Raw genomic sequence first — 26,923 nt, 5'->3', positions numbered from 1 at the left:
GGAAACAAAACTCACCAGGTCACGGCTGTACAGAACAGGGCAGATGCCAGACAGTCCTGAAAAAAACAAAACCCGATGTTTTTCTACCTTCCACCCAGGTAGAGGCTGGACGGGGGGTGAACACGGACCCTAGATAGCAGAGAAGAAAAGGGATGGACACAGGCAGAGCTGTATGCTGGTTTTAATGTTCCTAAGAACTAGGAAACAGAAATCAAAAATAGACTTTGCTCTTCTTGATAAAAGTAATAAAATGGTTAGCGGTGTTAAATTAATCCTTACAAAACAAAACCCAAGGAGGTTAAATAAAGCCCAGAGGCTTCGCATAAAAACCACAACGACTACAAAACAGCTGCAAAGACGTCTTTACACACCAAAGAAACTCCTCTCCTCTGCTCCTTTCCTCTCCAGGACACAGTGTCGGCAAACACGGGACTCACACATGGGAAAAGAACACGGATGCGATGGGAGCAGCCCCGCCAGGAGCGTGGGCGCCACGGACAGAACTATTTACACTATGGACACGGAGCCGTGCTGGGGCCGGTCCGGCCGCAGGAGCCCTCGGGCTCTGCCCGTCCCTCTCCTGCCGGGGCCCCTCCGGCCGCGGCGCTCAGCGCCCAGCACTCGCGCTTGCCATCCGTCCCTCCATCTGTCCCACCGTCCTTCCGCCCAGCTCTGGCTGCCCCTTCCCTCGGCACTCCGGCGTCGCGGGGCCGCCGCTCCTCCTGCCGCGCCACACTGGGCTCCCTCGCCCCCGGTGAGGGCCGCGGCTGAGCCTCCTCTCCCACGGGCGGCCGGGCGCTCCCGGCTCCTGGGGGCCGGCGTGCAGTTCACAGAGGAGAGCAGGTGCCGTGGAGCTGCTGCGCAGGAGTCCCGGGCCGGTGCTGCACACTCAGCAGTCTCTGCTGCCCCGGCCAGCCCCGGGGCCGCCGGCACCTCCCCTGCTGCCTCGCACCTCTGCCTTAGTTGGGATTAGTCTCTCGGCTGCTGCTCTGCTCTCGGCCCAGCTCCCGCTCTTTGTCCGCTGTGGAGGAGGACGAGGAGGAGGAGGACGAGGAGGAGGAAGATGAGGAGCTCAGGGTCCGGCCTGAATGCTTGTAGGCTGCAACGAGCTCCTGCAGCCGCTCCGGCGTGGGCTCCCACTTGGCAAAGCCGGCGCTGTTCTGCAGGAAGAGGACGGCTGTGTTGTGCACAGCCTTGTAGTACATCTCCTCTCTGCAAGGGAAGAGCACAGGCATCAGCACCTCCCCTGGCCCCCAGCACTGGACACCTGCTCCTCCTCTTCCTGCCTGCCATCCTTAGGACAAGTGTTTGCCCCTGTCCTTTCTCTCATTATTCTGAGGAAAATTGGAGGCACAGTGCAGCCTCGGGCAGTTCTGAGTACGGCAGAGGCTCCTGAGCTTTCAGAGGGAAGCACTCGTGCTGCAGAGCCCCACTGCTCTCTACCAGCATGTGCTGGGACCTCGCTGTCCCTGCCAAAGGGACTCAGCACAGTGAGTCATCACTCCTAACCAGGTAAGGAGAACTTCAGTTTTCATGCACTTGTTGCTTAAACAAGTTGTTGCTCAAACTTGTTGCCTCAGTAGCAGAGCAAGGGCCAGCCTGCCCCACTGGGGACTGAGCCCCCACTGCCCCTTGCCTCTGCTCCCCACAGTGACACCCAGCTGCTGTGGCTCAGCCGGCTCACAGGTCCAAGGGCTGGCAGAGGAGCACGGATCAGCACCACAGGTGTGACCTGTTCCGGCTGTACTCGTGCCCAAGGCACACATCTCTCACAAGCTCTGTTAGCAGTCATTAAACAGACGTGGAATTCACAATGCTGTCTGCTCATCCTGAACACCCAGGGTGATGATGCGCTGCGTTTGTCCTTGCCTGCTCCCTGCTTCCCACTGATCTCAGCTTGGGAGAGGATATTTCTGTCACACAGCTTCAGAGCCGTGTTCCCAGAAGGATCTGAGAACAAAGCCTACTTTTTGCAGACGTGCTGGGACCCGCTGCGATACTCGTGATCGAAGGCCGGCAGGATGAGCTGGTGCCGCTTGAACTTGCTCTGCTCCATGCGGGTCAGGGCCGGCGTGGGGGGGTCCCGCCACTCAGGGATGAAGACAATGAAGGACAGTGGCTCGCTGGAGCTCTCCAGCAGTTTCTAGTGCAACAAGGAAAGGAACAATCTTAGCACTGGCTGAGTAATGACGTGTCTAAATGAGCCCTATGGAAAGGAAACGCTTCTGCTTCCAGAGTGGAGCCGCAGCCATCACCATCCTCTGCCCCTGCCCTCAGCCCCGCCATGGGGAGCACAGGATGGACGGCACAGCTCCATCCCAAACCACCTCACCAGTGAGCAGACATACCTCAAAGTGAGAGACCATGGCATCCATCAGCTCCTCACAGAACGGCGGATTTGCCTCAAAAGAGCCACTTATAGGGAAGAAATCCAGGCATGGGCTGGAGAAAGAGGCAAAGATCCCTATCAGTCCGACCTGAGTCATCCATGGGCACGCACTCACACAGACACACAGCAAGGGAATGTAAGACTCACCCCCTGGATCCAAAATACCCGTCTGTGTCCAAGAAGGCCGAACAGTACTGTTTAAAATAGCAATTCAGGGGCGAGGCAAAGCATTCAAAACTCACTCCAAAGAGCTTGTGGAGGGCTTCGAAGATGTGCACGGGAAGTGCCCCTTGCAGACCAGTCCCTTCGTACAGCCCCACACCGAACATCATCTGAGGAGAGCAAACCCCAGTGAGCTGTGCCTGCACTTGCTGTTCCTGCTGCTCCCTTCACTGACCAGGCACCCAGAGCCACACGTCCATGCACCCCTCCTCTAGGTACGCAGGGCCCCCTCATCCTTTCTCAAATTTGTGTAGGTCCCTGCATGTACCCAAGAATGCTCTTCAGAGACTTCCTCCAACTCTGGCCCCACGGAACCATCATTTTTCTTTTGTACCCCTATGAGCCTTCAGTTGCCCCTCAGAGTCAAGAGCTATTGAAGGTTTTCTTCACAAAAATCTTTACCCTCATATCAAGACTACAACCACTCCCCAGACCATATTCCTACCTCAGCACAATTGGAAGTAGACAACAGACCCAGTTTAAACCCTGTCTTGCTCCAGGCTCCCAGAGCCATGTCCCTTCCCCAGAACAACGACAAGTTCAGCTCCCAGTGCTGTCAAGGCTTTCTGATGTACAGCTGTGGTGAGACTTTACCTGATATCGACGGAGAAGGCACCAAACCCTGGGCAGGAACTTTTCAAAGCCCGAGTCGTCGATGCAGCTGTACCGATAGAGAAGCCACTGGAAGAGAAAGCCCAGACACTGAACACACCGGGAATAGACAAGGAATGGGATACACACATGTTGTGACAGGGAGAGGGATGCTGAGGAGCAGGTGGGCTCTGCAGGGAGGTGTGTCAGTACATCTGCTGTCACTGTGTGAGCCACCAGCTCATCACCAGCATGAATGAACCACCACACCAGCACATGTCTCTCAGCAAAGGCTGCCTTGCTGCGAGTATACAACATTCTGGCTGCACAGCACGTATCCAGAGCACACACCCAACAGCTGGGAAATACTCCCAGCAGGAGCCTAATCCCGACTAAGGTGAGAGCAGCTGCCCCCTTCCCTGTGGCAGCGTCTGACAGCTCTGTGGGGTCAGCTGGCCATCCTCTGCCCTGCCCTGCCCTTGGAGGCTGGTGCCCAGCCCTTACCAGCTTGCTGAAGTAGTTGCGGCTCACTTTGACCATCTCCCCCTTGTACCGCACACACGCCACGTTGTTCTCCATGTGCATCTCCACGCTGGGGAGTGGTGGGGAGGGGATGGCCAGTCTCACGGGGTAACAGTACACCAGCCTGTCCTGGACCTCGGGAGCTTCCACCTCAGCTACAGAGAACAAAGAGAAAGGCAGCCCATGAGAAGCCAAGGGCATTTGGGACCAATCTTCCTTCCACCTCAAACACACAGTGACCCCAATAAGGCTAAAGAGCAGGGTGGTCCTCCCAAAAAACACTGTGGTGGTCCCTTGCAGATCTCATAGACAGCTACCTAGGTTCAGTGCTGATTCCCCAAATTAATTCCATCTCCCACTGCCAGAGCACAGAGAAGACCCACTTCACAGCATTTTCTCCATCTCTAACCCAGCAGAGCTGCAGATAGCACACAGCCACCCCAGTGTCCTGAGGCATGTTCCAGAAACGCAAACACTCTCTCTGCTGCTACTGGTTCTATTTCAGTTTGCCCCAAAGTCATCCAACACACAGTAAAAATTCCAAGGCTGCCAAAATGCAGAAGGCAAAGGAATCTCCCTGCACCTTGTGGTTACCCATTGCCTCGGCATCAGGGAGAGCTCACAGGAGAGGTCAGCTGGAAGGAATCCCTGACTCAGTGGGGTTAGAAGACAAGCAGCAAAAACAATGGCAAAAGGCAAACACTGGGACGTGAAGAGAGTCTGAGGAGGGCCAGGACCCAAAAGGGAAAAGGACTACAAACAGTGGTGATGAAAGAAGTGGGGCCCATGGAGGAAGGAACAGGTGACTAGAGGCAAAAATACAGACATGAATTAGGAAGGAAGAGCAGAGAAAAGATCAAGGAATGTGACCTCTCTGCCAGGAAAGGGTGCACAGTGACATGCTGGGAGGCACAGGGGAGCACACGGTGCTCAGAACACAAGAAATGTGACAAATGAGAATACACAGAGAACACTTGGTGTTAGGAAGGGGATGTCAGCTGTCCCCAGGAATTCATGAAGCAGCAGAGTGAAAAGTAACGGTCCAGGGAAATGAACAAATGCCCTGTTCAGTGTGACCAGCTCCCAACAAGCTACTTCGCGCTGGCAAATCACACGTTGATGGTATTTGATGTTACAGGCAGTCACAGCAACTGATGGAAGACAGTCTGTCACTGCACGGGCACTGTGTGACTGCCAGCTGAAGCCTATGCTGGAGGGGCTGTTTCTGACTTTGAAATCCCACCCTGTGGATGCAGAGCTGCCCTCCCAACAGGTGACACTCTGAACGAGGACAGACCACAGCACGAGGCCTTCAGCTGCAGTGCTGTACCCCTACAGATCTTCAGAGTTGGCTGCGTACCAGAGATATTGTTCTCTTTGAGTATGGCAAGGTGCTTCTCCCGGATCCGCTTGACGTATTCCAGGGATATGTAGTAAATCTTACTACAGATGCCTTCCACGGAGTCCTTGGCTGCAGCAGACACGTGGGGCCCACACTGTTTGCGTAAGTGCTCCAGGCGGTCCTGCGGAACCAGAGAACCAGAGTCCCTCACACGGCCACCACCGACTCCCCGGGGGCACTCAGCGACTCTGGGCTGCTCTCCCTTGGCACACAGCAAAGAGAAGCAATGGCAGCTGTCTCCAGAAGGACCTGTACCTGTCCCCATGTGCCCCCCTCCCCGGCTCCCTGCAGGACACTGACCATGTAGTCCTCCTTGGAGGCGGAATGGTCCCGTCGCAGCCAGCTGAATGTGTCCTCCACGTTCCACTTCACCACCTTCCTGCTGTCTGGGGAAGCACTCCTGCAAAAACAGAGGCAAAATGTAACCCATGGCTGCACAGCAAGGTATTCCACCCCCCTGCAACGTTTTCTGTCAGTGTGGAATGTGGCCACAGCCACTTGATCAAGGCCCTGCCCTGTCACCTCCCTCCAGTTCTCCTTTAGAAAGTGCTTCTAGATGTTTACATTACTAGAGACTGCCATGCTCTCTCCAAAACTCAGTGTAGCTGGCTGCTGTCCTCTCTGCAACAGGAGAGGCCCACAAAACTTTTATCTGTCATGGCAATGGTCCATTTTGATGTTGCCTTTAATTTTCAAATATTGCGAGGAGCTTGCGTCTCTAAGAAAACTACGCTGTTAACAAGGTTTTTCTTTTGCCCCATAAAGTTCTCCCCACAGTCTTCCTCAATTCTGTCCTGTGGCAGAACTGGCCACAAAAACCCCACCTGGTATACAAAATGCCACTCTGAGCTTGTTGCTCTGTAACAGCAGTGGGTGCTCAAGCACTCCTGTTTTTATCTCAGGGATGACAGATGACTTCACTGACTCTCACTTGTCTCCACACACATTCTGGCTTCCCAGCATTACATTTTACAGTAATGTCACTATCAAAAGATGCCTCCAACACTACTGCTTTTCTTCTACATGTTCTTAACACTGCTTTTCCTCAACAAAATTATGACTAGCAATGCATAAGGCAGGACGAGCAGCCCCTATAATCCTTTTCTCTTTTCTGAACGTGACAGCACTGCAAGAGGAGCTCCCACCTGGATTCAATCAGGCGTTTCGCAGCCTCGGCATACTTGAAGAGCAGTCTCTTGGCTTCCTCACGGAACTTGATTCTGGATAACCTGAGGTAAATTAAATTCATATGCATCAGTCTCACAAAGGCATGGAGGTCAGGTCCAGTTCCTTGGCTTTCCACTACCAGCATTCCACCACTTCATCAACCAAAGGGAAGCACCACAGCACAGAACCATGGCAGGTAAATCACCAGGCCAGACCAACACAGAACGATCCCAGTAAGGTGCCCTGTCTGTGAATGGTACCTGATGGGAATGTCATTCATGATCTCTCTGAACATGGAAGGAGACACTACTGGCTCGCAGTCACTCGGTAAAAGAGGATCTGTCCCTTTATCAACCACCTTCCTCTCCAACATCCAGCGATTAAAGGACTCCCTTGGGGGGTCAATCCCTGGAGACACACAGAAAAAGAGTTTAATCAACACAATACAGAGATGCCCAGAAGCTCTGGTAAGGATCATCACACAGAGTTCAGCCTAATCAGTTCAACAACCAACAATGTCACAGAGCACAACCATCACGAAAAGAGACCACAGGGACAAGACAGGCATAAGCCAAAAAGAAGATCACCACAGCACGGCAAGACTGAGAAGGAAATCAGGGAACCCAACAGAAACTCACCCTCTCTCTGCTGGCAGAGCTCACGGTAATGCTGCCGCAGCTTGAGAATAAGCTGGGACCGAAGCAGCTCCACCTCGGGGTGTGGAGAAAGCACTTCTGATGGTGCCCTCTGCTTAATCACTGCGTTTGTCTGAATATCCAGGTCCCAATATACTCTGTGGCAGAAGCAAATGTCATCAGGATGGCTAGATCATTCACTGATTATCAAATATTACTCCTAAAGATGCTTCCTTGGGCTGTTTCACCAGCCAGGAAAACAAACTATCAAGACTCCTGGCAAATATATAGGGAGGTGTCATATGCCCCAGGTTCTTCTCCAAAGATATCTGAAAGCCTGTGCGTCTCTAATCCTCCATGGAGAAAGGAACAGAAGACAAATGGAGACAACTCACTCAGTTGGTCGTAGAAGAGCTGCCTGCTGTTTGTCTTCAGGTGAAACACACCATGCCTTCAAAACAGAGGTTCCTGGAATACTGGGCGAGCTGAGGACTGGCTGAGCAGCTTGGTTCCCAGGGACATCAGTCTGTGTGTGTGAAAGATGAATTACTGCACCACAGACACAGGTAAAAGGGAAGTGGCCTGGTAAACCAAACAGTGCTGTACCAGAACACCACGCAGGACACCCCCGAGAGCTCTCCAGCCCCCCTTGGTTTCAGGTTACACACATTTGTTTCACAGCACCAGACCCACCTTAGGCTTCTTCACACTGTTGCCACTTGGTGGAACCTCCTCCGAGAACCTCCTCTTCCTCTGCTTGCTCTCCACAGAGGTATCTGCCACCCCACCTTCCAGTGGCATTGGAGCCGCGTTCAATCCCAGAGGATCTGACTGTGGGAGTCCAAACAACAGCAGCACACGTCAGCTCACCCGCTGCCACCGCAGCGTCCCGAACAAAGGTAGTAAGCTCTGAACTTCCCATTGCACTGCTCCCAGCTCCCACGTGGATGGAAATAAGGACACCACTATTCACACCAGCACAAAGCTAAAAGATTCTCCTCTAGACCTGTGTCTGCATGCTTTTTTAAAAGACTTGGATGAGAAAAACGCACCACAACTCCCCCACCTGAGTGTTCTTTCAGCATTGCACACCTGGAACAGCACCACCTGAGGGTGCACCTGAAGGAGGAAGATTTTGCCAAAACCACGCTTCAGAGCGAGGAGCTCTGAAAGCACAAAAGACCCTCCCACATCTGTAATCTGAAGTCCACAGACTACGGTCCCTGCTCCTGCAGAACATGCCAGTGCTGGCGCAGCCCCCGAGGTGAGTGTGCACTTACGATGACATCGTGCTGTCCCAGCACAGGCATTTCCCACAGAGACTGGTTCGTGAAGCGATTGAAGTAGTAGGGGCGGTTCTCCCGCTTGCTCCAGCACTTCTCCCAGCCAGCCTGCACCAGCTCATCTGAGAGGACAGAGGGAGTCAGGAGAGGAGCATCCTGCACGACAGCCCTGCCCTGCAGGTCCCAGCTCTGTCACAGCACACACACAGCATACATCGTTCCCAGCCTCCCTCGGCAGCCCCGCTCTGACCCCCTTCCTGCTCCCAGGGCCCTGCAGAATTCCCAAGGCCAGTCTGTACCTGGCAGGTCCTGTACCAGGCGCATGGGTTTGGGGGAGCTGGGCTGGTTCTGGTTGGAGGTGCCAGGTGAGTGACTCATGAGAGACGCTTCCTCCGCAGGGCTTCTGTGATTCTCATTGGCCATTTCTCAGCAACCACACTAGAAAAAACAGACATAACATGCAGAATTATAGCAGGAATGATCCCAGAGCCACACAGCTGTAGCACTACAAGTTCATTCTGACAATAAAACGAGGATTGAATCAGTACACACAAACAGCACCTCGGCTCTGAAAAGCACCTGTTATCCTGGACACAACCATCTATGAGGAGTGCTGAGTGTTAAATGGGGCCAGCCAGGGTGTTCTTCAGGCCAGCATTCAAAATATTCACTTTTCAGCTAAGTCTCACCTAAGAGTGGAACATCAGGACTGAGAGTATAAAAAAATAACATACACTCCTCTGTGATTATGTGTCACCTTCTGCCATGCCAATACCACCGGCCATGTCTGATCTGTTATCCTCAGAGACAGTTTAAATCAACACTTACCCACACATAACTGCACATCATTTAAACAAAAGGCTTTAATTAAGAAAAATTCTGCTACATAAAATAGCCCTGGAGCTTCACTAACAACTTCTGTGGTTCGGAGAACCGCAGGCTGGGCGTTGGGACCTCCCAAATTATTTTCCTCCATATGTCCCAGGCCCACAGTAACTGCTCGGCCTCAGCCAGACTGTTTTGGCCCTTGGTGCTTTTTCATCTGCATAACAACAGTTATGCAAAAGAAGGTCTGTTGGAACAATAAAGCTCCTCTTAATCATAATCTAATGTTGCCAGCTGGAGAGAAACAGCCAGGCTTTTCCTCTCTTAGTCACCACTCTTCCCCCGGGGAAGTTTCTGAAACAGCTCCGCAGATTGCTCCTCTCTGGCAGCCCGAACACACTGGCAATGAACTGGGGGGAAACAAGGCATTTTACGTAATTCCCAGCTACCTCGGATACCAAACTCTATTCAGGCCTTGGAGACACCCCACAGGACACACCAGCACAGTCAAGGCAGCAGCAAAACAGTGCTGTGCACAGCGTGTTGTTCACCTGAGCACGGCAGTAGCCGGAAGCAGGAGCCGCATACGGCAGCTCTTCAGTAAAAGCTCTGGATTTCTGTGGGCTAAATCACTCGGATTTAATCACCTTTGCTGCCCTTCCTGTGCATAAAGCCCACTGGCTATTTCAGCAGAGCAGAATGGCAGGAGGCAGCAGCTATCTGTAGCTCCGCTGCCCACAGCACCAGCTGTGGAATCAGTGCTGAGGAACTCAACCCTTTCAGCCCCTCAGAAGATGTTTCCATCCTTCCAGGCAGTGTATGCAAGGAAAGGTGTGGGACACTGCAAAGTTTGGGTCTCTGCTGAGGAGCAGGCAGGTGACAATCCCCATGCCTGCTGCAGAGTGCTGGATGCAATCACGGGCCTTTAACAGCCTCAGCAGGTGAACGTTGTGCAATTTCACACTGAACTCCAACCCCGCCATGCCCTCACAGTCACTTCACAAAGGTGCCAAGGTGAGCCAAGCCAATGGCAGAGCAGTCAGGGTGGCAGCCTGACCCCTGTCAAGCTGTGGGCATAGGGATTACAGGGACCCCAAGGCAGGAGCCTCACCCGGCCGGTGCAGAAAACTCTGAAGGATGTTTAGCCCCTCCTCCTACTCAAACTAAAACCACACGTGCACATGCACCTGCTGCTGTGTCCTGCACGTTGCACAGAGCACACACTGTATTGAACTGGTATGTACTGGGGGGACCAGGGCTCCCAAAGGGATGGAGGTCAGTATACAGACAGCACTGGGCACCGAGCCCTGCCCAGCCCGGATGGCACACACCAGCTCCAGTGACCTGCCAGTGTTTTTCACCACCTATCGCTCAAAAGAGCTGTCAAATAGGGTCACTGGCTCTGCCTTCTCCCATTTATGGATAAACTGGAATGGGGGAAGTAGCCAAGAAGCTTTATCACTTGATCAGTGTTGACGAGTATTAAATCCAAGTACCCTTAAGGTCTGGGAAGAGGAAACAGCCAAACTAACAAGAATCCTGGCAGAAGCAACTCTACTTTTATGTAACTACACTGGGACTTAGACAGTGACAGGGATCCAGAGGAAGCATTTTGTGGTGATTACGGAATGTTTTTATACACCATGGCAATGCATACAGTGCTTCACAGACACGGTACAACGCTGTCCCTGCCCAGAGAGCTTACAACCTAGAGCAGCAGCACAGCCGGAGACCACAGCGAGGGGTAAGGAGACACAGAGTAAAGAAGTACAGCAAACAGGACCGGTATTTGTTTCCATTTCACCGAGGTAGGATTTTGTACAAGACAACAGCAAATGCAGACAAAGGAGAGCAGCGACAGCCTCCCGGGACACCCCCGCTTCCCCCCATCCCAGAACCGCGGCTGCTCCAGGAGGCTGGGAACCAGGCCACCGCCTCCCCCGTCGGTACCATCCCCTTCCCGAGAGCGGGACCGGGGCGCTGGGGACCGGGACACCGTGTCTGCGCGGGGGAAGCTGCCGGGCAGCTCCCGGGGGCTGCCCTGCCGGCGGCGGAGACGGCACGGAGCTCCTCGGCGCGGCGGGCCGGGACCGGCGGGCGGCCACCGGCGCCCAGCGAGTGCGGAGCGGAGGCGGCGGCGGCGACAACTCTGCAGGCTGGCCGGGAGCGGTCCGGGGGCGCGGCCTAAGCGGGGCGGCGGCCGGCCGGGCGGGTACTTACGGTGGCGGGCTGCCTGGCGGGACGCGTGGCCGTCGCTCCGTGCTCGCCGCTGGCGCGCCGGGGCCGCATCCTCATAGCGGGGCGTCCCGCGCCTGGCCCGCGGGGGCGGCTGCGGAGACAGGAGCCCGTTACGGCGCCGCGGGGAGGGGCCGCGGGGCGCGCAGGCGCGGCGGGGGCACAGCGGGGGCGCGGTGGCGGGAGCGCGGCGGCGGCGGCGGCCGCGCTCTAAGATGGCGGCCGCGGGCCTGCGCCGCCTACCCTCCGCCGCCCGCCCCCCGCCGCCTCCTCCTGCATGGCGGACCGCGGCCTCGCGGTCGCGCCGCTTACCTGGGCGTGAGGCCGGGGGCTGCAGGCACCGGGCACCGCTGCGTCCGCCGCCGCCGCCGCCCCACCTCCGCCTCGCCCGCCCCGCCGCCGCCATCTTGCGCCGGGACCGCGGGCCGCGGGCTCGGGGCGCATGCGTGCAGCCGAGCCCGCGCTCGAGGGAGCCGCCCGGCGCATGCGCGCTGGGGGAGAGAGGTCGCCCCGCCCGCCCGGCGCCATCTTTGTGGCGGCCCCGCCCCGCAGGGGGCGCGGCCCCGCCCGGGCTGTCCCGGGGCCCCCCGGGCCCCACCCGCGCGCCGCGGGCGGTTCCCGGCACCGACAGGGCGCGGCTGCGGCGGTCGCCACCAAAGGGCCTTTGAAGCGCAGCGGCGCCGGGGTGGGGCCGCGGCCGGGCCGGGGGGGCCGCATTGATGTGCGGGCGCGGGGCTTCCGCTACCCGCCGGGCACAGCGGCCGCTTCTCGGCCCGGGCCGGCTCCGCCACCGCTGCTGGGCCCTGAAGGTCCTGGCGGTCCCTCATGGTCCAGGCGGTCCCTCGGGCGCAGCGCTGACGCGTCCTTTCATACTCCGCTGCCGTGGCCGTTCCCCCTCCCGCAGATCCCGGCGGCGGGGCCGCGCTGTGAGGGACACTGTGCAGCGCTGGCCGGGGTCGCTCCCTTGCCCCGCGGCCGGTGGCTGGTGCTGCTGCGCAGCTTGTGCTGGAGGGTGACACGGGACGGGGAAGGGGGACACGGCTGTCTGGGTGTCCCTGAGGTGCTGCAGGAGCCGAGCCCCCGGCGCACCCACCCTGCAGAGTGTCCGTCCTGACGCGGGCTCAGCCCCGATGGCTGGTTGCTGGCCCACGGCCCCTGTGGAGACGGGCAGGGGCAGCCGCAGGGCCATCACCCCCAGCCACGGTCCCTCTTCTGCAGTTTTCCTCTGGGATATCCCCGCTGGCCAGCTTTCCAAGGGGTTTCCCATCTTCCCATCCCGCTCGGTCTCCACGGAGTCCTGCCCTCTGCTCCGGGAGCACCGGGGTCAGTTTAATGAGTTAATGCTGGCGCAGCAGTTCTGGAGGGGATAAGTGCTGTGTAAGCACTGAGGCTCCCGCGCTGGGCTCCCAGCAGCCCGGTTCCGCTGCCCAGAGCACCGATAACCGCCCCGGGCACAAAGGGCCGGCTCAGACTGACCCCTCGGGGGCAGAGGGAACTCTTCGGAGGGACAGTGTCCTCGGAGAGAGGCGGCTCAAGTGGCCGAGGGGGTGGTGAGGGCAGGGGCAGCCCCTCGGCATGGCTCGCCCAGGCAGGATTTTTGGGAAGAAGCCCCAGGCTGAGAACCGGCCCGTCCTCCCCGTGACGGGTGGGTGGAGCAGGATGGTGACAAGGGCGCTGCAGGGGACTCTCTGCCAGCACCCCTCACAGTGCTGTGACCCCCAGGCTGCCGGGGAACGCCAGCCAGAGGCACGTCGTGAAGAGCCAGAGCTGCCCGGGTGGTCACAGGGGTCGGGGCAGCGGCCGTGGGGGCAGCACTGAGAGTCCACAGCCTCGGCGGCTTCTCTGCTCAGGCTCATGTCAGACATGTACACGAACCAGACCGTGGCAGCACCCCCGGCCCGGGGCCACAGAGCCTGTGCTGGAGCTGGAGGAGCTCAGCACTGGCAGGGGTTTTATAACCACAGATCCTCCCGGGCCCCGTTTGCACGCGTGCCCCTCGCAGGGGGGTGCTGGGCAGGCCCAGGGCTGTGGCTGGGTGTGTGGGACATGCGAGGAGCGGTGTTTTTTTGGGGGGGGGAAAGGAGGCTGCGTGGCCAGCCTGGAGCCGGGCGACCGAACGAGCCGCTGTCCTGCCGATGCTGGCAGCGAGCCGGGCTCGGCGGGACACGGACCTGCATCCTCCCCGTCCGTCTGTCCCGCTGTCTCCTCCCAGCTGTGGGCCAGCAAGGAGTGGCAACTGGGGGATATATAAAGGCAGGAGAACTTCAGCCAGCTCAAAAGAAACTCCTGGAGCTGGTGGTGTTCTCCCCCTCTCCTGCCTTCACGTGATTCAGCTTCCCCACGCCGGGGAGCCAAAGAAATCCTCGCTGTAAGTACCCGAACTGAGCCGGCATTGTGCGGGGGAACACCCCAGCCTCGGGCAGAACAGTGGCTCCGGGGACGGGGGATCAATATCCTCTTCCTTTTATAGAACTGGGGGAAACGCTGTGGGGGAGCCCCGTCCGACCCCACAGCCCCGGGGAGAGGGGTCCCCCATCCTCTCCTTTCACAGACCTGGGGGAAAATGCTGCAGTGGAGCCCCGTCCCATCCCACAGCCTTGCAGGGAGCTCTGCCTGTTGCTGCGGGATGGACGGGCTCCAGCTCTCGTCCCAGCCCAGCCTGGGGGCAGGCGGCACATCTCGGGGGTACAGTGAGGACCGTGGGGCGGCCCCGCGGACGAGGGGTCCCTCCTCTGCGGGGTGCTGGGGCTCCCCGCTGCAGCAGCACGCACGGGGCTGGCCGTGCGGTTTGGGGAGCGGGGTGTGTTCAGGGCGGGGGGACTGCTGGAGTGGGTGTGCCCAGGGGACGTGGGACCCTCGGGCCCCGCAGGGCCAGTGCTGGGGCTTGTGTGCAGCACCCTGGGGCGGGGGCTCTGGCAAAGGGAACCTGGGTAGCACTGGGTGGTTTCGGGGGTAACAGTGAAGCCGTGGGGTGTTTCTTGCGGTCATCCCATGCTCCGGGCAGGTTGGGCAGCAGTCACTCCCTCCCAGGGTGGCCAGGAGCGCCCTGTGTGCCCCGCGGGCCAGCCCGTGCTGACCCCCACGCACTCTGCCAGGCCAGCTCTCTGACCCTGCTCTCTGCCTCCAGGTGTGAGATGGCTGCCGGCAGCTGCCTCCTCCTCCTCCTCCTGCCCTGGCTGGTCACAGCCTCGCACAGCCCCCCCGGCTGCAAGATCCGGATTACTTCCAAGGGGCTGGATTTGGGTAAGGGGCCGGACTTGGGTTAAGGGGCCGGCTGGGATCCCGGGGCCTGGGAAAGAGGGAGGTTGGACACCTGGCTCCTGGGGTCTGCATTTGTGTAGGGCTCTGCCTGCACTGCCCACCCGTGGGGTGGCCGAGGAGGAGCAGGGGGCTGGCGGGGGCGATGCTGCTTGGAGGGCAGCGCAGCCTGGCTGTCCTAGCCCGGGCTCGCTCTGCCTTGCAGTGAAGCAGGAGGGGCTGCGCTTCGTGGAGCAAGAGCTGCAGAACATCACGATTTCAGACCTGCACGGGAAGGAGGGGCAGTTCCACTACAACATCAGCCAGTGAGTGCTGCCCGTGCCCAGGGCTCCCTGGGTCCATTTGTCCGTCTGATCATCCCTGTCCCCTCCCCGCAGGGTCAGGGTGACGGACCTGCAGCTGGCATCTTCGGACCTGAACTTCCAGCCCCAGCAGCACCTCGCCTTCAATATCAACAATGCTTCCATCAGCCTGCGCTTCCGCAGGCAGCTGCTCTACTGGTTCTTGTGAGCTGCCTCCCCTCCTGCTGCCTGGGCACCAGCTCACCCCACAGCTGTGCCCACTGGGTGCCACGGATGCCTTGCTGCCCTGCAGGTGGCAGGAGCTGTGTGCTCCTCTCATCTGCTTCCCTGGCTTTCAGCTATGACATCGGGTCCATCAATGCCTCTGCGGATGGTGTCCAAATCCACACGGTGCTGCGGCTGGCCAAGGATGAGGCTGGGCGCCCCAAGATCTCCAACATCACCTGCAATGCCTCCATTACCAGAATGCACGCTGGCTTCTCCGGCACACTCAGGTACAACAGACCCCTCTGCCTGTGCCTGGCTCCCTGACCTCCTTCCTGGGGTGCTTCCCCAGCTCAGCTGTGTGCTGGAATGAGGATGGAGCCACAGAGAGGGCAGGCAGTGCAGAGCTGCTCTTGTGTCCTGCAGGAAGGTCTACGAGTTCCTGAGCACCTTCATCATCACGGGGATGCGCTACCTCCTCAGCCAGCAGGTAGGGCTGAGCACAGACAGGTGATGGAGCCCAGGGGGGCCAGGCCTTGCCCTGCCTGTGCAGCTTTTCATCCAGTCCTGGGAGCGATTCCCCTCAGCCCAGCTCCTTGCCTTGTAGATCTGCCCGTCCCTGGAGCACGCCAGCCTGGTGCTGCTGAACTCCTTGCTGGACACGGTGCCTGGTGAGTGTTGCCCTAGGGAAGGGACTGGATCCTGCTCACCTTGTGGCAGGCAGGGTTGGGCATCGGGCTGCTGGGCAGCTCTAGGCTTGGTCATGCCAGCACATCTTCCCCGGCAGTTAGGAACTATGTGGATGAACACATCGGGATTGACTACTCCCTCCTGCGGGATCCATCCGTCTCCAGTGACACCCTTGACCTCGACTTCAAGGTGAACACTGGATCCTGCCCTGCTGATCTTTCCCATCCCTGTGGGAATGGCTGTGTCAGCAGGCACACTGGGCTCCACGGAGCAAGCAGGGTGGGCTGCCCCATGGTTGTGGGAACCTCTCCTGCTCTTGGCCCAGGGCATGTTCTTCCCACGGGTGAGAGAGGACCAGGAGCTGGAGAACCACGCAGTGGAGCCGGTGATCAAGGAGACTGAACGCATGGTCTATGTTGCCTTCTCTGAGTACTTCTTCGACTCAGCTATGCTTGCGTACTTCCAGGCGGGAGTGCTGAACATTGAGCTCCAGGGGGAGAAGGTAAGGAGCGCCAGACACTTGGCTGTGCACAGGCAGGAGGGAGGGCTGGGCTGTGCCGCAGAGCAGAGGTGCAGTTTAGGGAGCAGCTCTGCTGGGATCCACAGCAGCACCTCACTTCCCCTCTGGTGGTCTGTTCTCCCCGCAGGTGCCCAAGGACCTGGAGGTTTTGCTGAGAGCCACCTTCTTCGGGACCATCTTCATGCTGGTGAGGAGCCCCCGCATGGGGCGGGTGGCACGGGAGAGCTTGAGGGCAGAGCACAGCCCTGCCCTGCTCCCTGCCGCCAGCTCACCTGCCCTCCCCAGAGCCCCTCCGTGGATGCTCCGCTACGGCTGGTGCTGCAGGTCTCAGCTCCCCCTCGCTGCACCATCAAACCCTTGGGCACCTCTGTCTCCGTCTCTGCCTTCCTGAACATCTCACTGGTGCCTCCGGACCGCCCGCCCGTCCAGCTCTCCAGCATGACTGTGGTGAGGGGGAGGCCAGGGCTCTTTGTGAGGCCACCCTGGTGCACACAGGAGGAGCATGCACCATCCTGTGTGGGAAGGCACCGGTGTCCCAGAACAGAGGGACACTGGGCTGGCCTGGCTGTCCCTCTGCCTGCTGTGAGTCAGCCCTCCTTCTCCCCAGGAAACCAAGCTGAGTGCCAAGGTGTTTCTGCAAGGGAAGGCGCTGCGTGTGCAGCTGGACCTGCGACGGTACGTCTGGGGTCCCGTGGGGGCATGGGGATGGTCCTGTCTGCACCCCACTCACGGCTGCTTCCTCCCCTCCAGGTTTCGCATCTACTCCAAGCAGTCAGCGCTGGAGTCACTGGCGGTGAGCACATGGTGATGGCCTGGGGACCCTTCCAACCAGTCACAGTGTAGGGTGGGCTGGGGAGGTGCTGCCCACCCAGGACTCCCACTTGCAGTCCTCCCCACCCTGGCTGGCAGCTCTGCCTCTGCACTGACCTCAGCTCCTCTCCCGCAGCTGTTCTCCCTGCAAGCCCCACTGAAGACCCTCCTGCAGTTGACCATCATGCCAATCCTTAATGGTAGGCATTACTGCTCCTGTGCAGCTGGGTTGGGCAGGGGCTCAGAGGGGCTCAGTCTCACTCTGTCTCTCCCTCCCCGCAGAGAGGACAAAGAAGGGAGTGCAGATTCCCCTGCCTGAAGGCATGGACTTCACCAGGGAGGTGGTCACCAACCATGCGGTACGTGCAAGATGAGACAGCCCAGGCCCCCACACCCTGCTGGGCAAGGGACCGTCACCCCCAGCTTCACACTGACCTTCTTCCCCCCACAGGGATTCCTCACGGTGGGAGCTGATCTCCACTTCTCCAAGGGGCTGCGGGAGGTGATTGATAAATACCGCCCCGTGCCCACCGCCGCTGCCTACCCCAGCTCCCAGCCCGCAGAGCCCAGCCTGGACCCCGGCTCACTCTAGCTCTTCTCCCTGGACTGAGGGCAGATCCTGGGCTGGACCCGTAGACTGTAGGTAGGAAGCAGCTTCCCTGGTACCACTGGCACATCCTCAGGGTGCCCATGCCCTGGTGGGATGCAGCAAGGTGGAGAGAGATGCTCTGGGAAACCCTGCTGCACCCATTCTCATTACACTAATAAACCATCCGCCTCCAAATGCACGGCCCTGTTGTTTGGAGGATGTGCCCATGTGGGACACATGGCATGGAGATGGGAAGGAGGTAGCCAGCACTACTGCCCAGCTCAGGTCCTTGGGAACAAATGGAGCTCAGAGTAGTGCCAGAGGGCTCAGAGTAACTGTACTGCTGCTGCTCAGGCAGTTCACTTGTTTCAAGCTGCAGGGACCCCTGTAGAGGGGGTCAAGCCCAGAACTCCCTGGCACAGGGTGTTGGCACTCACTGGTACTCCTTAGCAGAGGAAAGCTAAGCAGGGGCTGGCACAGGGGTGTGAGGAGGAGCAGAACCACCTCGGTCAGAGAGTTTATTGCAACTTCCTGAAGCACTGTGTGCCCTGGCAGTGGGACTGTTGTGGTTGTGGTGGTTGAGCCTCCTTCCGTGGGAGCAGGGTGGAAGGAGCAGGGCCCAGCCATCCACCACTGCTGCTCCTCAGAGCCTGCCCAGGCCGTGTGTGCAGGGCCAAGGGGACGTGCCAGGACTGCTCCCTGCCTGAGAGGGTAGCAGCTGCTGCTGCAGACAGGGGGGAGGCAAGACAGGAAGCCACAAGCGAGGAGGCAGCTGCAGCAGGTACATGACTCCTCTCCCATCAAGGACAGAGCCCTCAGGATTCAATCCCATGCCCCCCACCCACAGCAGGCAGCCCTGTCCAGCTGGGAGGAAGGCTGCAGGTGTGACAGGTCTGTGGTGTAGCCAAGCAGCACCGAGGACTGGGCTGTGCGAGGTGCCGGCAGTGAGGGCAGTGGGGTGGTGAGGGCAGCCGGCACACCGGGCGCTGCCCCCGCAGCTCCTAGTAAGGCTGGTTCTTAATGAAGCGGCAGAACATGGTGAAGGCAGCGAGCGGCCGGTCCGTGGGCACCATGTGGCCAGCTCCCTGCAGGGAAGGGGCAGCAGCAGTCAGCATGGCTGTGGTGCTGCCACAGTCTAGCCAGCACCCCCCCATGCTGACCGCAGCCTTGGTGTCCAGCACACCCACCCACAGCCCCATCCCTGGCCCCCAGAGCCCTCAGTCCTACCTTGACAGTGAGGAAGGCGATGTTGGCGAATTCCTTCACAAAACCCCCGATCTGGTTCTCACCATTTTCAGTGTAGAGCCAGGGCCGTCGAGCCACCTGCACCTGGGAGTGATGGCAGCGCCCTCAATGCCTGGGGCCAGCCCTGCCCACGCTCCCACCGCAGCCAGCCCCAGAACACAGCCTGGAGCCAGGGACTGGCCTGGTCTGGGCCATGCCCTGCCCATTTACCTTCTGGCACAGGGAGTCCACAAACCACTCATCCCCGAGGAAGTTGCAGGCCATGTCGACGTCCCCGTTGTACACCAGGATCCGGTATTTCTGCGGAGCAGACAGAGGGGGTGAGCCCTTGGCCAGGACACCAACCCCAGCCAGGCAGGAGGCTGGGCTGGCAGAGCCACTCCCAGGGTCCGTGGGCTCCCCTGCACGCACCGTGGTCCCGAGCAGCTTCAGGTACTGCTCGTTCATCTGCATGTACAGGCGCTTGTAGTTGCGGTTCACCTCGAAGCTGCGGAGGAAGTGTTGGCATCATGCAGCTGCTCCTGCTCGTGGTAGTCCCTGCCCGCCCACAGCTCTCTCACCTGCACACCTGCCACTCCGGGGCCTCGGGGGAGATATGCAGAGCCTTCCGCACCTCCGGGGAGTTCAGATACATGCTGGGGGCTGTGGAGTTGGTGCAGGGAGGGTCCATACGGACCTTCCTCCGGGCTACTGGCATCCGGAACAGGTTCTGGGAGAGTCAGGAGAGTCATTGTCACAGCAGCACCACTGGCCAGGCACAGGCTGCTCTCAGCCCAGCAGCACGGGCACCTCGGCTCACCTGCCGCCAGGAGAATCTCAGAGGCATCCGGATGAAGGAGTTGCCCAGGTCGTGTGTGATGAGATAATCACCCTCATACCTGCAGCCAGGATGAGCATGAGGACAGGCTGAAAGCCCTGGGGAAACAAGGGCTCAGGGCCCTCCCTGGGCAAGTCCTTGGCAGCAGCCAAACACCATCCACCTGTCCCAGAAGGACCCCCTCCCCAGCCCACCATGTCCTTCTGCCAGTGGGATCAAAGTGAGCCGGTGCCTGGAGACCCTTTTTCCCTGAGGCCACTCTTACCTCAGACTCCCAGGGACACCTCCGTCACACGGGGCATAGAGGTTATAGATGTTGAGGCCAGACTCCTCTACAATCTGAATCATCTCGCCCATCTGCAAGGAGCCACAAGAAGGGTTTGGGACTCAGCAAGACCCTCTTGGGACCATGGACCCACCCAGAGCCAGGTGGGTGCTGCTCACAGACACTGACGCTGGGCACGTGTACAGGGGCTCCACATCCCCTCACCTTGAGTGTGCAGTTCAGGTTGGAGTTGTCGTGGAAGTTGCACTTCCCCTCGGAGCAGCAGAAGGCCTGAAGGTCCTTCCACAGCCTGTGGGCAGAGACCAGGGCTTGGACTGCACTGCCCAGGCAACACCACCAACGTGACGGCTGCGCTGCAGCTCCCTGTCCAGCACCCATGTGGCACCTGGCTTGGCCTGGTGCCCTCTGTGCCCCACAAATACACACCTGGGAGCTGCCTGGGACACAGGGCAACCTCCACAGCCTGACTGCTGGCCCAGGGCAGGCTGGGAGCCACCCTTGTCCCAACAACACCAACCCACCAGCCCAAGCCCTGGCCGTGCCCCACTCCTGCTCACACAGGGACGGCACATTGAGCACTCCCCCTGCTCTTACTCGGTCCCCAGCAGCCCGTGGTAATAGGCAAAGTAAACCAGGGAGTTGTCATTGATCTCATAAGATGAGAGGCCGTTTCCCACAGCGATTCCCTGCAAGGCAAGAAGAAAACAACCCTGTTGTGTTCCAGCTCCCCGCGGGGTGGCTGCAGCACAGCGGCCCCAGGCAGGAAGCAGATGTGGCACTGTTTACTCCGCAGAGGGAACAGGGAGGGTCGGGGGTGCCTGAGGACGCTTCCCCAGCAGCAGGGATGGACACGTCCACCAGTAGCCTCTGCCAGCACCCCAGGAGGAGATGAAAGGCCGCAGGGCCAGGCCCGCCCTCCGTCCTGGAGGGGACCCTGCACACTGAATGCACGGCCAGTCCCCACCCTGGCGCTGCTCAAGGGCCCCAGCGAGGCCGTGCTGAGCCCTCTGCTCCCCAGCAGAGCCCAGCCACCCACCTTCAAATTGAGACTGGGGTCCTGCATCACCCACTCTGCCAGTGTGGGGATGTAGACCCCCCCATAGCTCTCCCCTGTGAGGAAGAGATCATTCTTGGAGTACTCGGGGAACAGGCGGAGGAAATCCTTCAGCGCCAGGTAGTTGTTGTGAGCAACCTGCAGGGTGGAGGAGGAGGCAGTGTCAGGTGGTGAGGCTGAACCCTACGCAAAGGGCAGATGGGGGGCAGGGCCTTCCCAGCACACCAGTCACTCGCCTCTGTGTCATTTGTGCCGTACTTCTTGTCATCTGAGTATGAGAAGCCGACACCAGCGGGAGACTCCAGGTAGAGGATGTTGGCAATCTGCGAGGACAGCAGAGGAGCCGGCGATCAGGGGACACCCTCCTCTGGCTCAGCGAAGCCGAGGGCCGCTGGCCTCACCCACGGCCCGCCCCAGGGCTGTGCTGGGGTGGCCACATTCCTGTGCTGCTCAGCAGACTGGAGAAGAGGGTGTGTTGGACAGGGGGGGTAGCAGGAGGTTTGGCTCCACAGAGAGGGCAGGAGGAACTGGCTCAGGGCCACCCCATCTGGCAGCCACGGAGGGCGGCAGCGCCTGCGCCCGTACCTTGTTCCAGGCGTACTCGTTGTACTTCAGCGTGACTCCATCGGGCTGGATCTGGGGAAGCGGAAGGCGGTGACCCATGGGCTTAGCCAGGCTGGGGACAGCAGGATGGCTCGTGCCATGCATCCAGCCATTCCCTGTGCTCCCGAGACACAGGACAGCAGTGACTACTAACCAGGAAGGGGCCATGCTCCTTGAGGAAGCCTTCCATGGAGCTGCAGCCGGGACCCCCGTTGAGCCACAACACCAGGGGGCTGCCCTGGGGGTTGCTCTGGGCTTCCACGAACCTGCGGATGCGCAGCCGTCAGTGCCCTGCGCCGGCCGATCCCCTCCCAGCGCCAGGCACAGCCCCACGTACCAGTAGTGCAGGTGCTTGCCCGGCCCGGCACAGAGGTAGCCCGAGAAGTGGCGGAAGGAGGGCTGCTTGGGCAGCCCGGCCAGGTACGTCACCTCGTGTTCCGGCGGGGCGGCCCGGCCCAGCCCCAGCAGCAGCAGCAGCACCGACGACAACAGCAGCAGCGGCCCCATCTGCGGCGGGCGGGAGGCGCGATCAGGGCGCTGCCGGCCACGAACGGCCGCGGCGGCGCCCCGCGAGCGCCCCGGCACGGCTGCCCCGGGCCTGACCCCCATGCGGGGCTGACCCCCGTGCCCGGCCCGCTCCCCTGGCGCCGGTGGCGGCCCCCCCGTGCCGTGTGCCCCGCTCCCCCCGTGCCCGCTGACCGCGGCCGCTCCCGGCGCGGAGGTCGCAGACTCCGCTCCCGCCGGGCACATGACACGCGCCCATATGACCTGCGGCGCTCACGTGAGCGGGGCGGGGCCCGGCGGCGGCCAATCAGCGCCCCGGGGGCGGCCGGACCCGCCCCGCCCCCGCCCGCGCACGTGGGAGCGGCCCCGGACCGGGACCGGGACCGGGACCGGGGGATGGCGAGGTGGGGGGGAGCGGTGGAGCCCCCGCACCACAACGGGAGCAGCCGGCGGCGGGGTGGACACAACCGGGCACCACCCGTTACAGTCGGGTGTCACCCAGCACCGCTGGGTACCGGGCACTGCTGGGTATGGCCGGTACCGATGGGTGCCACCGGACACAGCTGGGCGCCACCCAGCACTGCTGGGTACAGCTGGGCATCACCAGGCACTGCCAGTCATCGCCGTGTACAGCCAGCACCACCGAGCACTGCTGAGTATAGCTGGTACCGCTGGGCACCACCAGGTACTACTGGGTACAGCCAGCACCACCAGGCACTGCCAGGCATCACTGGGTACAGCCATGTACAACCAGCACCACCAGTCCCTGCCGACCATCACAGGCACAGCCAGGCACCCCGGCCCAGATGGCAGCACTGGGCAGGCACTGTGTGAAGTCTCTGTGTGCTGGATTGGGCCCGGTTGCGCCCCAGCAACTGCAGGGTCCCCCCCACTCCTTATCTGCAGCACTAGGATCCCCCTGAGCCCTCTGGTTGTCCCTCCCGGACAGGCTGTCACCACCTCACAGCAGCTGTGACAGGGACAGCTAAAAATAGCATTGCTGGTGATGGCTGCCCGGTGCCGGCTCGCTGCGCGCTTCCACCACGTCCACGGCACCAATGTCCGCCTGGACGCCTCGCGCACACTGGCCACGCGGGTGGAGAGCTTCGCCAACGGGCTCTGCTTCAGCCAGGAGCCACTGGCACCTGGGCAGATCTTCCTGGTGGAGATCGAGGAGAAGGAGCTGGGCTGGTGCGGGCACTTGCGTGTGGGGCTGACGGCCCACGACCCCCAGAGCCTGGAGGTGGTGCCTGAGTACTCACTGCCGGACCTGGTCAACATGGGGGACACCTGGGTGTTCGCCATCACCCGGAGCCACAACCGCGTGGTGGTGGATGGGGAGGAGGCGCGGGAGCGGGGCCCGCCCTGGGAGCCCTTCCTGCTGATCGAGCGGGTGCGGATCCCCCGCGACACCCTGGTGGGGCGCAGCCGGCCCGGCCGCTACAGCCACATCCTGGACGACCTGTACAAGATGAACGTGCTCCCCGCGACCGCCCGGCGCAGCCGCATCGGGGTGCTGTACGCACCACAGCCCGACGGCACCGCCGACATGCACATCATCATCAACGGCGAGGACATGGGGCCGAGCGCCAGGGGCCTGCCCACCGCCCGCCCGCTCTACGCCGTCGTTGATGTCTTCGCCTCCACCAAGAGCGTCCGGGTTATCCCAGTGGATTATGGCTGTAGGTACCTGCCCCCATCCCTGCGGCATGTGCTGCGTTGGCCGGGAGCGGGGGGGGCTCTGGTGGGGTCACCCCATAGTCCCCAAGAGTGGGAATGTCAGAGTGTGACTCTGGTCAGAGGGACATGGGGTGCAGGGCACAGGAGAGCCCGTGGCTCCTGTGGAGCATGGGTGAGATCCACAGTGCCGCTGATGGGCAGTGTCTGCTGAAATCTCTGCCATGGGGGCTGCGCTGGGGCCAAGGGGAGACCCCTCCCTGCAGCAGCCCTGCTGGCCACCCTTCCTGAGTCAGGCAATGGGGGTGGGTGTTTGGAGCTGCCCCAGGGCTGTGAAGCTTCGCCGAGCCCAGTCTTACCCACACCATGCGGCAGCTGTAGTCAACCAACGTCCTGCCCTGGCACCAAAACACCCACCTACGCCCGCCACCCACCCCGGTATGACACACTGCACCTCCGCATCTGCTGGGTGCCAGGGACATGGCGTTCCCTGGGCAGAAACCCCGTGATGCCAGGCAGAGCCTGGGCATTATCCTGCGTCCCTTGGTTGGATGGGAGGGGCCAGGCTAATGAGGGCTAATTAGCTCTGGAAAAATCAGCAGATGCTGAGGGTCAGGTGAGACTGAGCAAGAATGAGAGCAAGCACCAGGGTGCCAGCTGCTCCCACCACAGGGAGCCACTGCTTCCCTCTTTGTGCCAAGGACAGCTGCTTCTGTCCCAGGGCTGGGATTCTCCACGGTTTAACACCTGAGGAGAGCGTTGACCACAGTAGATGGCACCTGTGCTGCGGAGCCACCTGAGGCTCTGGGAGGAGGAATCCCACAGGGTGTTGTGTCACAGGAGCAGGAGCCAGGCAGAGCCTGGGCAAGCACCCCGGCAATGGCTGATGGTGGTCTGTCCCAAAGGCACAGTGGGCACTGTCTCAGCAGGCAGCGCAGCCCTGGCCGGTTGGTACCCACCTGCCAGCCTGGTGCTGGTGCCAGTGGAAGCAGACCAAGGGAGTGGGATGTAAGGGAACTGCAGGGAAGTCGCCAGAGAAAGAAATGCAAACAAGCCATGGTCATGCACAGCTTGGGAGCATAACTGTTTCCCAGCCTTCCTCCTATTAATGGGAAGAGCTTTGCTGCCTGGGGCCCTTAAGCTCCCAGCCCTGGGGGAGCAGCCTGGCACCAGGTCCTGCACAGCTGGCTCAAGCCTGGAGCAGGATGATGCTGCAGAACAAAGTCACCCCACCACTGCCCTTAACTCCAGTACCTCTGAGGAGGCCCAGGCCAGCTCCTACACTCCTCTGTGCTTATGCTCACCACTGACTTGCCCAGCTCAGCTGCTCTCTCTGTTCTCTTCCAGTTCCCTCCCTGCAGACGCTGTGCCGGCTGGTCATCCAGAAGCACATCGTGCACCGCCTGGCTATCGAGGGCCTGGACCTGCCCCAACTGCTCAAGAACTTCTGCCAACATGAGTGAGGTGTTGAGGGCACAGCTGGGCTGCCCCCACTGCCAGCAGGCCCCCAGTGATGGCTGCCTGGTAGGATCCATGCCCTTTGTTGCCCCCTCGCCCTGGTATGTGCTGCCAAAGGGCCAACATGAGAACAGGCAGCATGGTGTTGGGATTTTCCACACAGGGACGGTGCTGCAGGGCCAAAGTGTGGGCAGGGAGCTGATGTGGTTCAGAGAGAGCAATAAAGCACTTCCAGACAAGAGTCTGTCAAAGGAGGCTTGGGGCACTGAGACCTCCCGTGCTTCAGCAGCCACTTGTGGGAGCAGTTCCCCCGGCAACAAGGAAAGGAGCACAGGCCACACACGGCCCTATGGGGCTCGAGACTTGTCCGTAGCTCTGGAATGATGCTGGGATTGCCTTGGTGGATCAGAGTGAGCGCTGGGGTGGGTGGAGCGTGGGAGGGCACTCACGTGGAGGTAAATTACAGCCAGACGCTCATCCTGGCTGGGCAGTTTCACTCTTGGGAAATATGTTTACCCTGAGAGCGATGAGTTATTTCCTGTGTGCTCAGCTAGGAGGGGGACGGGGGCGGACGCCGGAGCACCCAGAGAGCAGCGCTGGCAGCAGCCGTTGCTTGGGCACGTGCCTGTGGCCACAGAGCCAGTGGCCACAGAGCCAGTGGCCACAGAGCCAGTCACGGTGACCCTGTGCAGGGCCCAGCCATTCCGCCTCCCTGCCTGGGGAGTGGAGCCCAGCACTCCTTGGCTCTGTGCCCTCAGCCAGACTCCTCATCCACTGGCTGGTGGGGATGGCAGCCAGGATCCAGCAGCGCCTGTGCTGGGCTGGAGAGGGGAGGCAGGGTAGGAGTTGTGCAGAGCAACAGGCAGGGTGGGGAAGAGCCCTCCAAAAACCAGAGGGGTACCCAGAGGTGCCAGAGAGACAGTGAGGGGGCTGGCAGAGCCTTCCAGGCCTATTCCACAGCACGGCCAAGGGGAGAAATAAGGAGCTCTAAGCTTACAGAAAGGTGTTTTAGGAAACACGATGCTATATTTAGTCAGAGACTCGATAGTATCAGATCATGTTACAAAACTCTGTCTCAAAGGAAATCCCCAGCCCGCAGTGACGGCCGACTCCATCAACACCAAAGTGTTAATGAAGGGAGCACTGATCAGGGAAAACATGGATTGTGACCAAACCATGCAACGGGAGCGAGCTCTCTGACATTCCCTGCCATGTCCCACCAACAGGCTGGGAGCTGCTGGAGCTGCCCTGGCTGCAAGAGGGCCAAGGAGCTCACCCACCCAGAGCAGCAGCCATGGGCCAGGCATTTGCTCTCTGGGCTGTTTTCCCTCCCCCAGCCGTGTAGCCTTTGCTCCCCACTTCCCCGGCGTTATCTGCCCGGCAGTGACCCCTGCACACGGGGGTGGGTTCCTCTTTCTTGAGGAATTGAGAGCAGCTGCTGAAACCAGATAAACCACTCCCCTTCTCCGAAGTGGGGCTGCAGTGCAGAGGGATTGCCACCCTCAGGAACTGCCACTTCCCACCACCCAGGGCACTGCGGTGGCACACGACCACCAAGCAGCACTGCCTGATGCCTGGCACCCCATCCCCTGGCCAGGGAGGGGCATCTGCAGCTGGCACAGGGACAGCACAAAA

At 60.3% G+C, this 26,923-nt stretch overlaps 4 protein-coding genes across 6 annotated transcripts; 2 read left to right on the top strand and 2 right to left on the bottom strand.

Annotated features, from left to right (window-relative positions):
- Positions 1–164: 164 nt before the first annotated feature.
- On the bottom strand, positions 165–11,702 carry PCIF1 (phosphorylated CTD interacting factor 1). 2 transcript variants are annotated; one of them, XM_051803166.1, is made up of 17 exons: positions 11,584–11,702; positions 11,257–11,365; positions 8,511–8,649; positions 8,209–8,333; positions 7,622–7,759; positions 7,324–7,454; positions 6,932–7,086; positions 6,554–6,701; positions 6,272–6,355; positions 5,427–5,526; positions 5,085–5,247; positions 3,707–3,879; positions 3,206–3,292; positions 2,537–2,721; positions 2,349–2,442; positions 1,968–2,143; positions 165–1,212 (listed from the first exon to the last, which is right to left on the bottom strand). In XM_051803166.1, the coding sequence occupies exons 3-17, from the start codon at positions 8,632–8,634 to the stop codon at positions 960–962; spliced, it is 2,136 nt and encodes a 711-aa protein (XP_051659126.1). In that variant the 5' UTR covers positions 8,635–8,649; positions 11,257–11,365; positions 11,584–11,702; the 3' UTR covers positions 165–959. The 2 variants fall into 2 exon arrangements, with proteins under 2 accessions (XP_051659126.1, XP_051659127.1); XM_051803167.1 differs by lacking the exon at positions 11,257–11,365 and having other exon boundaries at positions 11,584–11,645.
- A 1,693-nt stretch (positions 11,703–13,395) lies between these two features.
- Positions 13,396–17,927, top strand: PLTP (phospholipid transfer protein). The gene is made up of 16 exons (XM_051803175.1): positions 13,396–13,639; positions 14,399–14,514; positions 14,735–14,834; positions 14,907–15,035; positions 15,170–15,325; positions 15,462–15,525; positions 15,643–15,706; positions 15,823–15,914; positions 16,051–16,227; positions 16,373–16,432; positions 16,531–16,692; positions 16,853–16,920; positions 16,996–17,038; positions 17,192–17,255; positions 17,338–17,414; positions 17,507–17,927. Exons 1-16 carry the CDS (start codon positions 13,407–13,409, stop codon positions 17,645–17,647), a joined length of 1,746 nt encoding a protein of 581 aa, XP_051659135.1. The 5' UTR covers positions 13,396–13,406; the 3' UTR covers positions 17,648–17,927.
- A 200-nt stretch (positions 17,928–18,127) lies between these two features.
- CTSA (cathepsin A) lies at positions 18,128–22,440 on the bottom strand. 2 transcript variants are annotated; one of them, XM_051803179.1, is made up of 15 exons: positions 22,349–22,440; positions 21,987–22,156; positions 21,804–21,915; positions 21,632–21,682; positions 21,283–21,369; positions 21,029–21,184; positions 20,587–20,678; positions 20,197–20,281; positions 19,972–20,063; positions 19,689–19,767; positions 19,450–19,598; positions 19,301–19,376; positions 19,100–19,189; positions 18,872–18,973; positions 18,128–18,729 (listed from the first exon to the last, which is right to left on the bottom strand). In XM_051803179.1, exons 1-15 carry the CDS (start codon positions 22,397–22,399, stop codon positions 18,646–18,648), a joined length of 1,476 nt encoding a protein of 491 aa, XP_051659139.1. In that variant the 5' UTR covers positions 22,400–22,440; the 3' UTR covers positions 18,128–18,645. The 2 variants fall into 2 exon arrangements, with proteins under 2 accessions (XP_051659139.1, XP_051659138.1); XM_051803178.1 differs by lacking the exon at positions 22,349–22,440 and having other exon boundaries at positions 21,987–22,281.
- A 118-nt stretch (positions 22,441–22,558) lies between these two features.
- NEURL2 (neuralized E3 ubiquitin protein ligase 2) lies at positions 22,559–25,527 on the top strand. Its single transcript, XM_051803199.1, has 2 exons — positions 22,559–23,835; positions 25,178–25,527. The coding sequence occupies exons 1-2, from the start codon at positions 23,160–23,162 to the stop codon at positions 25,291–25,293; spliced, it is 792 nt and encodes a 263-aa protein (XP_051659159.1). The 5' UTR covers positions 22,559–23,159; the 3' UTR covers positions 25,294–25,527.
- Positions 25,528–26,923: the final 1,396 nt, after the last annotated feature.

This window comes from Manacus candei, unplaced genomic scaffold, assembly GCF_025592945.1.
Source record: "Manacus candei isolate 608988 ecotype Guabito, Panama unplaced genomic scaffold, ASM2559294v1 h1tg000057l, whole genome shotgun sequence".
NCBI lineage: Eukaryota > Metazoa > Chordata > Aves > Passeriformes > Pipridae > Manacus > Manacus candei.
This window is presented reverse-complemented; position numbering and strand designations above follow the sequence as displayed.

What these genes read in the sequence shown, in the direction of transcription:
- PCIF1 (XM_051803166.1), bottom strand. Translation starts at nt 8,634, where the DNA reads ATGGCCAATGAGAATCACAGAAGCCCTGCGGAGGAAGCGTCTCTCATG. An exon ending in CAAAGAGAACAATATCTCTG is followed by an intron (nt 3,880 to 5,084) that starts GTACGCAGCCAA and finishes TGTTCTCTGTAG; the next exon opens with CTGAGGTGGAAGCTCCCGAG. An exon ending in GCAACTACTTCAGCAAGCTG is followed by an intron (nt 3,293 to 3,706) that starts GTAAGGGCTGGG and finishes TTTCTCTTCCAG; the next exon opens with TGGCTTCTCTATCGGTACAG.
- PLTP (XM_051803175.1), top strand. Translation starts at nt 13,407, where the DNA reads ATGCTGGCAGCGAGCCGGGCTCGGCGGGACACGGACCTGCATCCTCCC. An exon ending in CCCTTGACCTCGACTTCAAG is followed by an intron (nt 15,915 to 16,050) that starts GTGAACACTGGA and finishes CTCTTGGCCCAG; the next exon opens with GGCATGTTCTTCCCACGGGT. An exon ending in AGGTGGTCACCAACCATGCG is followed by an intron (nt 17,415 to 17,506) that starts GTACGTGCAAGA and finishes TTCCCCCCACAG; the next exon opens with GGATTCCTCACGGTGGGAGC.
- CTSA (XM_051803178.1), bottom strand. Translation starts at nt 22,258, where the DNA reads ATGGGGGTCAGGCCCGGGGCAGCCGTGCCGGGGCGCTCGCGGGGCGCC. An exon ending in GGCAAGCACCTGCACTACTG is followed by an intron (nt 21,916 to 21,986) that starts GTACGTGGGGCT and finishes GCGCATCCGCAG; the next exon opens with GTTCGTGGAAGCCCAGAGCA. An exon ending in TGGACTCCCTGTGCCAGAAG is followed by an intron (nt 18,974 to 19,099) that starts GTAAATGGGCAG and finishes CATCACTCCCAG; the next exon opens with GTGCAGGTGGCTCGACGGCC.
- NEURL2 (XM_051803199.1), top strand. Translation starts at nt 23,160, where the DNA reads ATGGCTGCCCGGTGCCGGCTCGCTGCGCGCTTCCACCACGTCCACGGC. An exon ending in TATCCCAGTGGATTATGGCT is followed by an intron (nt 23,836 to 25,177) that starts GTAGGTACCTGC and finishes GTTCTCTTCCAG; the next exon opens with TTCCCTCCCTGCAGACGCTG.